The sequence below is a fragment of the Mus musculus genome, chromosome 15 (assembly GCF_000001635.26).
Source record: "Mus musculus strain C57BL/6J chromosome 15, GRCm38.p6 C57BL/6J".
In the NCBI taxonomy this organism is placed as follows: Eukaryota; Metazoa; Chordata; class Mammalia; order Rodentia; family Muridae; genus Mus; species Mus musculus.
Genome location: NC_000081.6, coordinates 101686609 through 101698115, shown reverse-complemented (window position 1 = coordinate 101698115; position 11507 = coordinate 101686609). Strand labels below are relative to the sequence as shown.

Below are 11507 nucleotides of genomic sequence, written 5' to 3'. Positions count from 1 at the left end.
GATACACTTGGTGTGTAACATCATCCCACCCCTGGGACTGCTCATCCCACCCCTGGGACTGCTGGCTCTGTTCTCACATGTGCCTGCAGCTGCATGTGTGTGTCTTTCTCTTGGATACTCCTGAAGGATCGGCTGTGGGATTCCCTGGGAACAGCATCATCTGCCCTGTGGTTTGTGGGATTATGTGCTTACTCTTAAGCTTTCCATGATCGTCAACGGGCTCCACCCAGGGAGGCTGAAAGACAAGGCAAATCATCTTGAGGCGACTTTCCCTGAGCCTAGGCTCCAACACCTCCCTTGTACCCACCTTCGTGCTGGGAACAAAGTGAGCAGTGCAGGCTACCCTCTGGCCAAGAACAGGGCATTCTACATTCCATGGCCACCAGAGGCAGCTGCGGGCTGGACTCTCTTTCAGCACAGAAAAGAGGCTGGCTTCAGCAGCTTGCCAGGGAGGAGGCATCTGCCGCTGAGTTACTCATGCCAATGCTTCTCCCCCACATATTTGCCTGAACTATCACCCTTTGTTCTCATCTTATTAGGAAAGGTCCTCACCTGGCTCCTCTGGGAAACAGAACTGCTTGGGGTGACACTGTGGGGCATGACTCAGGGCCACCAGGGAGAGCTCAGGCAAGTCTTTATCCATTCAGGAGTCCCTATTGCTTAGAAGCCCCGTGGCTAATAAAGCAGGGAGGGGGTGAAATCAGGTGTGTTGGCACAGGCCTTTAAGACCAGCATTGTGAGTCCAAGGCTAGCCTGGTCTACATGGAGAGATCTAGGCCAGCCTGGTCTACATAGCTTTAGATCAGCCAAGGCTACATAGTGAGCACCTGGTTTTTTGTTCTTTGTTTGCTTAAGGAAGGGGTTAAGACTGGAGTCTAGGAAGAGAGAGAAACAGCCCAGTCCTGTCAGACAATGAGAGCATGAAGGGCAAAAGAGCCAAGTGTGAGCTTATCCTTGAAGGCTTGTGGGGCTGAGAATAATCAGAAACGGAGCTCCTGGTGTGTGCACACATGTGTAAGTATGCACGCACTCATGCATGTGTCTCCTCCTGGAGCCTCCTCTCAGTCTTAAAGCCCTCACCATTGCCCAAGAGCCTCTCAGATAAGGTCACTGGAACTGGTTCTCAGAGAGCTCCCTACCAGTTGACCAAGGAGATTTGACTTAAATGTTTTAAACAAATTACCTTATTCTAATTAGCTTACCACTAGAGACATCATACAGCCAGTTTAAGGGAACCACTCAAACACTTGCCCCACCAATGGGATTTTACATTAGAATATGCCTTATCCATCGACCAACAGGAAAGACTGTGTCTGGAAATCAAACGACACTTTATACTTCCAGTGCTATTTGGAGTATATGCCAAGCCTGTGGTCAGATATAAGGCTGGAGTTAAACCAAACTTCGACAGGCTCAGGGACTAAAAGTAAGGTTCCTGATGCAACTAAAGGACACAAGTTATTTGAGGGTACCACCATAAAAAATACAAAGTGATGTCGTTGCCAGGTTAGTGGCAGCGTGTCCCCCCACACCCGAAGAGACAGAGACCCAGCAGAGGATAAGCAGGTATCTTGGCTCCAAAGGAGGGACTGTAGCCTATTGGGGCTGTGCCACACCCAAGTTCTCTGACCACACAACACAGCTTCTGCAGGCAGTAGGGTGGGTGACCTGTCAGCTGCATCGATGGTGAGTGCAGGGACATCCAGGTTCTCGCTAAATATGGGACAAACTTGCAATAATGACTTTGTTTCTCCCACTGTCCTCCAAGCCCCACCCCCAACCCCACCCCCACACACATATATGCTGTACCTGTGTTCTAGTTCCTGAAACTTCTCGTGGATTTCTACAAATCAGACTTCTTCAAGCTCCCTTTTAATGGTGATAATAGCTTATCCTCACTGAGAACGTCTGTGTCAGATACCATTCCAAGACCCTCATGGGAAGGAACTTTCTCATCTCAGCTTCACAACACTGTCCAATTTCCCATCTTGTGTATGGACGTAAGAGTAAGCACAAATGGTTGGTCCAGCAGTTTGCATATGAGCACAGGAGAACCTGCTCTGTCTGACCCCGGGGCTCAAGCTCTGTACCAGGGTTGGCAAAGGATTTCCTTGAAGGAAAATGTATAGGGAATTCTCTTGGCTTTGCATATTAGTCTTGGTTGCCATGGTGTGGAGCAGTTAGAGACACTGAAATAGCCACACACTAGGAAAGGGGGATGCCACGTGCTTCATCAACTGGCTTCCTCACCTTGCAGCCCTGCCACACCCAGGGCCCCTAACTCGGGAGAGTAGAGAATCGGAGCTCCAAACCACGAGGGCACTTGTTTCCCAGAACTGGGTGGAAGCACATTCTTGGTGAAGAATTGTGCAACAGGGTGGAGGGAGGGCAGCTGTTTCCGTTGTCTGAGGAAGGTATCTCTCTCCTGTCAGACGCTGAGTTAGCACCTTTGAGGGGTAGGGAGCTTCCTACCTTCCTGGATGCTGGATCCCAGTGTGTCTGAGAACTGCAATTGAATTCAAAACAGGACCTTACACAGGTACTGCTCAGTGTGGGAGTTAGCCTTTCCTCCCACAGCAGCGTCTCCAGCTACATCTTCTCAGGGAACAACACGCCTAGAATTGTTCTGTTTCCTTCACGCATGGTTCCTAACATGTAGACTGGAAAAAGTGAATCTCACTCCCCTGGAAAGCAAGCTTTCCTTTGAAATTTGGCTTTTCAAGAAGCGAGACTAGAAAAATAAATTGCTATCTGACTTATGAAATCACCACACCTGTAAGGGCACATCTCAGTGATTCATTGCTGGCCTCCAGGCCCCTCGACTTTCTCTGCACATCCTACTAACATTTTCAGATTCCTGATCCCTAAGAAGTGTCCAAATCGATGGTTAAAAAAATAGTTACAAAAAAGCCTGGGAACCTGTGGTCCTGATTATTTGGGGTTCTAAGGTTTAAGTGCCAAGGAAACATCTTAACGCACCAGAGGAGGGTGCCTATGAATGTAACTGTGGAATAAGGATGGCATAAGGAAACATTGTAACAGAGGACAGTGTCTGTGAATGAGAATGTGGAATGACTACTTTACTCAAGAATCAGACTGATGGGAAAGCAAACAGCGAGGAGGGAGGCGCCGGCTGGGGCAGAGCACCTGCGGAGGTCAGGTGCTGTCTGCCTCTGTCCTCAGGGAAGAGTCAAGTGAAGCTGAACACTTCAGACACAGACAATGTTAGTCTTACAGTGGAAAAAAATCAACTGCTCTCCTCTGACCTTAGAGGGGAGGGTTATATAGGCATCGAGCCCCTCCTGGCCATCTCAAACCATCTGGAAGGGCAGCTGAGCGCTAGACAATTAGTTCCATGCAGCAGGCAATTTCCAGAATGGGATGTTAGGCAAATGCATGTATGGCTTCAGGGAGAGACTTAGTGGCTGGGGAGGGAGGAGCAGGTGGAAGGGAAAACCTGTGTGGTGAGGGGGCACACAGGGAGTGTCTACATGGGCAGAAGGAAGGGACAATTATCACAGATCAGCTCCTTGTCTCTTTTGTTTGAGAAGATGACTAACTCATGACTTAAGAGAATTTACGTCCTGGCTCATTGTGTTCAGATCAAGTCAAGGCTGGAAGGCAGGAGAATTTGCTCCGTGACTAAAGGAATCCAAAAGCAATCTTCATGTATCATACCTTTCTAGAACTTGGGGGTGATCTCATTATTTGTAAAGCCCTGCCCTACCCACTCTGCAAGCTCACCATCAGGACCCAACCCAGCCCATCTGTACCATATATAAGCGGCTGCCCAGAGCTCAACACACTCATCTCTTCAGCTCTGCCCTGCCGTTTCTCTACTTCCCAGCCTTCTCATCTCCAGGAACCATGTCTACCAAAACCACCATCAAAAGTCAAACCAGCCACCGTGGCTACAGTGCCAGCTCAGCCAGAGTGCCTGGGCTCAACCGCTCTGGCTTCAGCAGTGTGTCCGTGTGCCGCTCCCGGGGCAGCGGTGGCTCCAGTGCAATGTGTGGAGGAGCTGGCTTTGGCAGCAGGAGCCTCTATGGTGTGGGGAGCTCCAAGAGGATCTCCATCGGAGGGGGCAGCTGTGGCATTGGAGGAGGCTATGGCAGCCGATTTGGAGGAAGCTTCGGCATTGGAGGTGGAGCTGGTAGTGGCTTTGGCTTCGGTGGTGGAGCTGGCTTTGGTGGTGGCTATGGGGGAGCTGGCTTCCCGGTGTGCCCACCTGGAGGCATCCAAGAGGTCACCATCAACCAGAGCCTCCTCACACCCCTGAACCTGCAAATTGACCCCACCATCCAGCGGGTCAGGACTGAGGAGAGGGAGCAGATCAAGACCCTCAACAACAAGTTTGCCTCCTTCATCGACAAGGTGAGACATGGTCCTCCCTAGAGCAGCCTGTGTGTCTACAGGGAATGCTGAACAGAGGTGGAGGGAAGAGGCTTCAGTCTCAGCTCTGATACTGCCTGTGTTGCTAGTTGATGCTCTGTCCTGGTTTGTGTTCCTCTTCAGTTAGACTGGCATCTGGAAATCAGGGTCAGCGTTCCTCTCCTCCAGAGGTTGCCCTATAAGGGTGTCTGGTCCCAGTGGACTGAGATGACTTAAAGACTCACAAAACAGGCTTGTAGGGAAATGGAAGATTATAACTATGTATAGTGCAGTTGGGAGGCATGCCAGCCTCACTAAGCTGCAGCACACTTCATCAAGCCATGGCTAACCTGCCAGTGCCCTACATGAGTTCTCTGCCCTCCTTAGAGAGGTGGCATTGGGTGCTTCAGTCTGGACTGTTTCCCTCAGACCCAGGGTCAGGGTCTAACTACACTGAATGAGTTTAGTCAGACAGCCTGAGAGGGTACACACACTAGTGAAGTGTTCATAGAAGGATGAAACCCAAACTTCTCCCCCTCATACTTGCCCCCCCCCCGCCCCCACCAGGTGCGGTTCCTGGAGCAGCAGAACAAGGTCCTGGACACCAAGTGGGCCCTGCTGCAAGAGCAGGGCACCAAGACCGTGAGGCAGAACCTGGAGCCTATGTTTGAGCAGTACATCAGCAACCTCCGCAGACAGCTGGACAGCATCATTGGAGAGAGGGGTCGCCTGGACTCAGAGCTGAGGAACATGCAGGACACAGTGGAGGACTACAAGAGCAAGTGAGTTACAAAGAAGGGAGAATCCAGTCTCCGGACTTTATAAAAATGGAAGCCCAAATCTAAACAAGGGCTCCATGATGTAAGAAAGCTTGGTCACATCTGGGACAGAGGCTGCCATTGATACCATCCACCCCGTGGCTCCAATATAGTGCACCTTTCCTCTTGTAGATATGAAGATGAAATCAACAAGCGCACAGCAGCAGAGAATGAATTCGTGACCCTGAAGAAGGTGAGTTGACTAACCACAAGGATGGGTTTCTCTGCGGAATGACATAAAAGGCCTTGTATATCTGCGTCATTCCAGAGAAATGGTGGTTACAGGGAAAGAAGTGAACGGTCTGGGGAAGAGAGGTAACCTGATTCCATGTTCTTGATGGTTTTCTCAGGATGTAGATGCTGCCTACATGAACAAAGTTGAACTGCAAGCCAAGGCAGACAGTCTAACAGATGATATCAACTTCTTGAGAGCTCTCTATGAAGCAGTAAGCCCCCCTTGTCTTCTCTTCTCCTTTCCATTCACCACTCCCTTTATTTTTTTCCCCCTGGGCAAAGTGTTTGACCTCTGCAGTTCTCAAAGACAAAGATGACCATGGCTCTTTCTGTCCTGCAGGAACTGTCTCAGATGCAAACTCACATCTCAGACACATCTGTGGTCCTCTCCATGGACAACAACCGTAGCCTGGACCTGGACAGCATCATCGCTGAGGTCAAGGCCCAGTATGAGGACATTGCTCAGAGAAGTCGGGCTGAAGCTGAGTCCTGGTACCAGACTAAAGTGAGTATTGGGGTGGAGGCTGATGGGGATGCCTGGGGTCCACCCTGAACTCCATGAGTCTCTGAGTTCAGTATTGGAGGCCCACTAAAAGAAATAGGGATGTTGTCCCAGAAAATGCACTATGCACATGTACCATAGAATAATGTTTTATTCGAAGAGCAAAAGAACACAGAGGTAGATGCAAAGTTGCCATAAATGGGGTCCATGCTCTTTGCTTGAGCTGTACTCTGAACAATGATCCTCTTGAGAAACTAGAGAACATTTTCACTTCCTGAGGGAACTATGGAGTCTGTGGTCTCCTAAAGCTTCTCTTGAGGAAAAGCCAGCACATCCATGGAAGTGTGTGCCACTCAGAGGTGGGTTTGCTTCCGCATGTAACAACTCACATAGATGTCCTCTCTTTGATTGGCCTTCAGTATGAGGAGCTGCAGGTCACAGCTGGCAGACATGGGGACGACCTACGCAACACCAAGCAGGAGATTGCTGAGATCAACCGCATGATCCAGAGGCTGAGATCTGAGATCGACCACGTTAAGAAGCAGGTGGGGTAGACAGAGAAATGCATGGGTTGCGGGTTGTGTTTCCTGTCCTCTAACTCTTGCTCACCAGAAACCATGGTCTGGGGCTCAGCCTCTGCAGAGATGTACACTCCACGATTATTTTTGTTGCTCTCTCTGCCCAGTGTGCCAACCTGCAAGCTGCTATTGCTGATGCTGAGCAACGTGGGGAGATGGCCCTGAAGGATGCCAGGGGCAAGCTGGAAGGGCTGGAGGATGCCCTGCAGAAGGCCAAACAGGACATGGCCAGGCTGCTGAAGGAGTACCAGGAACTCATGAATGTCAAGCTGGCCCTGGATGTGGAAATTGCCACCTACAGGAAGCTGCTGGAAGGAGAGGAGTGCAGGTGGGTAACTATATCCTCCAACCCCTGAGGACAGCTCCTTGGTGCAAGCACTGAGCACAAGAAGGGAGCACTGACTATGCCCACAATAGTCCCTTTAAGAAACTCCTTGCTGTGCTGGAGAGATGGCTCATTGTTTAAGAGCACTAACTCCTCTTCCAGAGTTACTGAGTTTAATTCCCAGCAACCACCTGGTGATTCACAATCATCTCTATTGAGATCCAGTGCCCCCTTCTGGTGTGTTTGAAAACAGCTACAGTGAACTAAAATACATATACTAAATAAAGAATATTTTTAAACAAACAAACAAAACAAAACAAACAAACAAACAATCAACCCAAAACAAAACTCTAGTGGATTCTCTCTGAGCCTTCACTAGATTGAGGCTTCCCATTCAGGCTGAAGTGATGGCTGCCTAGTTCTCACCTGTTGCTTTCCTCTTGTAGGTTGAATGGTGAAGGTGTTGGACCAGTCAACATCTGTAAGTACTCTGCTTGTCCGAATCCCCTTCTCCTTACTTTGTGGCTTAATTATCTGGTCACAGTGGGCTGACCATGTCTGTGGTGTCCTTTTCCTCCTTCACAGCTGTGGTGCAGTCCACCGTGTCCAGCGGCTATGGCAGTGCCGGGGGTGCCAGCAGCAGCTTAGGCCTGGGTGGAGGCAGCAGCTACTCCTATAGCAGCAGCCATGGCCTTGGAGGTGGCTTCAGTGCTGGCAGTGGCAGAGCCATCGGAGGTGGCCTCAGCTCTTCTGGTGGCCTCAGCTCTTCTACCATCAAATACACCACCACCTCCTCCAGCAAGAAGAGCTACAGGCAGTGAATTCTGTCACCAAGAGCTTGTCTCTGGTCCCAGATGTCATGGCTGCAGAATCCCGTGCTCAGAGCCCCGAGTTCAGGGGCTTCTCCTCCCTGGACCCCACCTCTGCTCCCTTCTTGGGACTGAGGAGGCTGTGTCATTTTGCTCATATTTCTGTCCCCATGGGTCCCCACTGCTCATCTCTTTATAGTCATCCTGTGAGCTTACATCACAATTCACTCACATTTGGTGCTTCATGTTGTATTTGGTTGCCAGGCTCCTGCCTCCCTACCTCTGTCTCTGAGGCTGCCTGTGACAGGGTGTTTCCGACACCTTCATTTTTGAAATCATTGTCTGGGTCCTACTCAAGTAATGAGCAGCTCCCTGTGAGTTTCTAATGGCCTGAGAAACCCCATCTCTCAACATCATAACCCTCCCTGTCAGTAACTGTGACTGCCCCGTCACTGGTCCTGTGATGTAAGTTTCTGCTCATGTGATGTCTTTGCTTTCCTTGATGCTCTTGGCTTCCTCGTAATTTCTAAATAAAGCAGGTTTATACATAATAAAATTTTCCACGTGCATTTTTTGTTGCAATGTTTTTAATATAGAAATTCTGTGGCCTTGCTAGACAAGGCATCATTACAGTTCCCTCTCCCAGGTCTATATGTCTTCATCTGTTAGTATATAGTTTAAATTTAAGTTCACATTTTAAATTAATTTCAATAACTTTTTAAATAAAATAGAATTCCATCAATTCCCCACCCCCTTCATTTTTCACCTGCCCAGATGTCTTCACTCCAAACCCTCACCTGTTTCTCCATTTTCAAATTGAGAGTCTTTTGAGGAAGCCTATATTTCCTTCATTTTCTTATAAATAATTTTGTAATGTATCCATTTCCCTTTCTTTAAAGATAATCAACAGATGTCAGTTCAGCATTCCTTCCCACATGAATTGCCTTCCTGTCAGCAAGAACATGATCTGCAGCTGTGAAAGTCTCCTCCTTTCTAACAGCCCTTCTTAGGGATTAATAGAGGGGGTGAGGCTCTGTTGTGATTGCCAGTGGATCACAGTACTTAGCAGGAGCATTTGGGTAGAGAAGCATATTTTTGGACAGGTATAGCCAGAGACTTTTTACAAGATAATAAGGCATTTGATTTAGAATTACTGTTGTCTTCATGAAAAAGAAACTTGCTTGACAAGAAGCCACAATAGTGTGAACATTTCCTCCTTCTGACCTGAAATTGCATTTCTGGAAAAGTGCCCTAAAGGGACAGCAGAAACACAACAATGTGTCCAGTCACCACCCTGCATCCCACCTATCACATCTACAAATGGGAAATACTGGAGACATTCAAGCAGGTCAAAATAAGGAACTCAAGACTCATTCAAAACTGGAAATTCTCATTTTGCACATCGTAAAGGATTCAGGAGATCATGGTCTTCCTCCTAATACCTTTAGTCCCCCATCACGGATATTCGCAGAGTTCTGGTGTGTGTGTGGCTGACCAGGTATGTTAGTTTCACTCCTGGTTTAACTTCATGAATGAGCAAGGGCAACCTCAGCTCAGGTGTGAGGTCAATCATTTGATTCCTTCCTGGGCCTCCTTCAGCCCCATTGTCACCTCAAATAACACCCAGCATCCTGACCCACAAGTACACAGAGAAGTAAATGTTTTCATTGGTTTTGTTGCTCTTTCTGAATCCTTCTGTATCGCTTTCTGTTGGTTGCAACATCACTGCTCTCCAGACAACACTGGACGATTGACACCCTGGTTTCTCTCCACTCTCTGCCCAGAACTCCCCAACAGGAAGAAAAATAAAGATTTATTTCTGAAATCTAACTCTTGTCATGACACATGTGCACATATGGGACAACAGAAAGAACAGTCACGGACAGGGAAAATAGTATAGAGAAAACGCCACAACAGGATCATTACAAAGAGATTTAAATAAAATTCAAATCATGTAGTATGTGTCCATTATAAATGTAATAAATGAATACCACAAAAAGAGCCGTAGGTGTGGTTCAGTTGCATAAATATTAGGTACACAAGGTAGACAGGTATGGTGGTTCACATGGTATTCTTGCCTTCTGGAAGTAGAGACAAGGCTACCTGGGGCAGTGTGCCAAGAGAAACTAGTCCAACTGGTGAGAGCTCTGGTCATGTGTACAATGGCCCTGTTATACCCAGCTCTCTCTCTCTCTCTCTCTCTCTCTCTCTCTCTCTCTCTCTCTCTCTGGTTTTCGAGATGGGGTTTCTGTTTATAGACCTGGCTGGCCTGGAACTCACTCTGAGAATAGGCTGACCTTAAACTCAGAAATCCACCTGCCTCTGCCTCCCAAGTGCTGGGATTAAAGGCATGTACCACCACTGGCTGGCTTCTGATGCTAACATTCACAAATTTTGGCTACTACAGTCTTCTCTCTGTTCTGCCATGATTCCTGAGCCTTGTGGGTGTGGAGTGAGTGTGATATAGATATTCATTTAGAGTTCAACATTTCACAGTCCCTTACTCTCTACAAGATGGCCAGCTGGGGGTGTCTGTGTTAATCATTATCTACTATAGAATAAGATTCTCTGATTAGGCTTAAGACATGAATTAACCTTAAAGATAAGAGCTTAATGAACAGCTTATTACTATGTCCATATCAGAATAATAGTATCAGTTTCTCCTCTAGAGCTTAAGACTGAGGCAGTCACCTGTGTTGGGCTATTTAAGTATGAGGAAATGGGTTCTGTCCTTGGAGTGAGTCTTAAATGCAATCAGAGTTGGAAATGCCTAAGTAACAAATGAAGTCAGTTCTGTCAGAATTTCACCTGATTTCTCAACAGAGACTCTAAAAGCCAGAATGGCCTGGGAAGATGCCCTGCAGACTCTAAGAGACCACAGACGTCACATCCAGCAAAACTTTCAAATACCATAGATGGAGAAAACAAGATATTCCATGACAAAACCAAATTTAAACAATATGTTTCCACTAATCCGGCCCTACAGAGGATACTAGAAGGAAAATTCAAATACAAAGAAGGTAGCTACATCCAAGCAAACAAGAGAAATCAATCATTTTACAACAGCAACACAAAAGGAAGAGAATCACACTACTACTACTACTACTACTACTACTACTACTACTACCACCACCACCACCACCACCACAATGAAAATAACAGGAATTAATAATCATTGGTTATTAATACATCTCAACAGCAATGGACTCGATTCCCCAATAAAAAGACACAGGCTAATAGAGTAGATGTATTAGCAGGATCCCTCATTCTGCTGGAAACAAGAAACACACTTCAGCAAAAAAAAAAAAAAAAAAAAAAAAAAGAAGTCTGGAAAAGGTTTCCCAAGCAAATGGATCCAAGAAACAAGCTGGAGTATGAAGTAAAAACTTAAGGGTTCTTTGGAAAGTCAGTTGTGTTGGATGGTATTTTGCTTGGGAAAACACATGAAGGAGTATTTTCCTGAAGTAAACACAAGTGAAAGGATGTTTTGCTAAAGCAGACATATAAAGGAACATGTCACTGAAGCAGACATAAGTGAAATGATGTCCTACTAAAACAAGCACATGAAAGGACATGTGATGAAGGATTCTTTGCTAATGACACACACACACATATTGGTCTGCCTTGTGTAGCTGAGCTCCATTTGTCAGGACTTCATAGAGAGAAATGCACCAAAAAACTTCTGGTGGTGCTCCACGGACTTGGGCTGATTGGCAGAATGATGTCAGCTGAGGCAGACTCATGTGCTGAAGCAAGACCTGTGGAGGACATGTGATGTTTAGAGAGAGTATAAATACAACTTGACGGACAGTGACAGAGGCTGGTCTAGGCTTGCTTATAGAGCAAGCTATACAATGCTTGTTGGTCTTG

At 47.3% G+C, this 11507-nt stretch overlaps 1 protein-coding gene and 1 long non-coding RNA gene across 3 annotated transcripts; one reads left to right on the top strand and one right to left on the bottom strand.

Annotated features, from left to right (window-relative positions):
- The first annotated feature begins 3810 nt into the window (after positions 1-3810).
- Krt6a (keratin 6A) lies at positions 3811-8188 on the top strand. Its single transcript, NM_008476.3, has 9 exons — positions 3811-4374; positions 4939-5153; positions 5322-5382; positions 5540-5635; positions 5764-5928; positions 6345-6470; positions 6611-6831; positions 7275-7309; positions 7414-8188. Exons 1-9 carry the CDS (start codon positions 3868-3870, stop codon positions 7647-7649), a joined length of 1662 nt encoding a protein of 553 aa, NP_032502.3. The 5' UTR covers positions 3811-3867; the 3' UTR covers positions 7650-8188.
- Gm49428 lies at positions 6059-7575 on the bottom strand. Of its 2 annotated transcripts, none has more exons than XR_003951487.1 (2): positions 7255-7575; positions 6059-6811 (listed from the first exon to the last, which is right to left on the bottom strand). It is a non-coding gene; the product is annotated as a predicted gene, 49428 (long non-coding RNA). The 2 variants fall into 2 exon arrangements; XR_003951488.1 differs by having other exon boundaries at positions 6059-6808.
- Positions 8189-11507: the final 3319 nt, after the last annotated feature.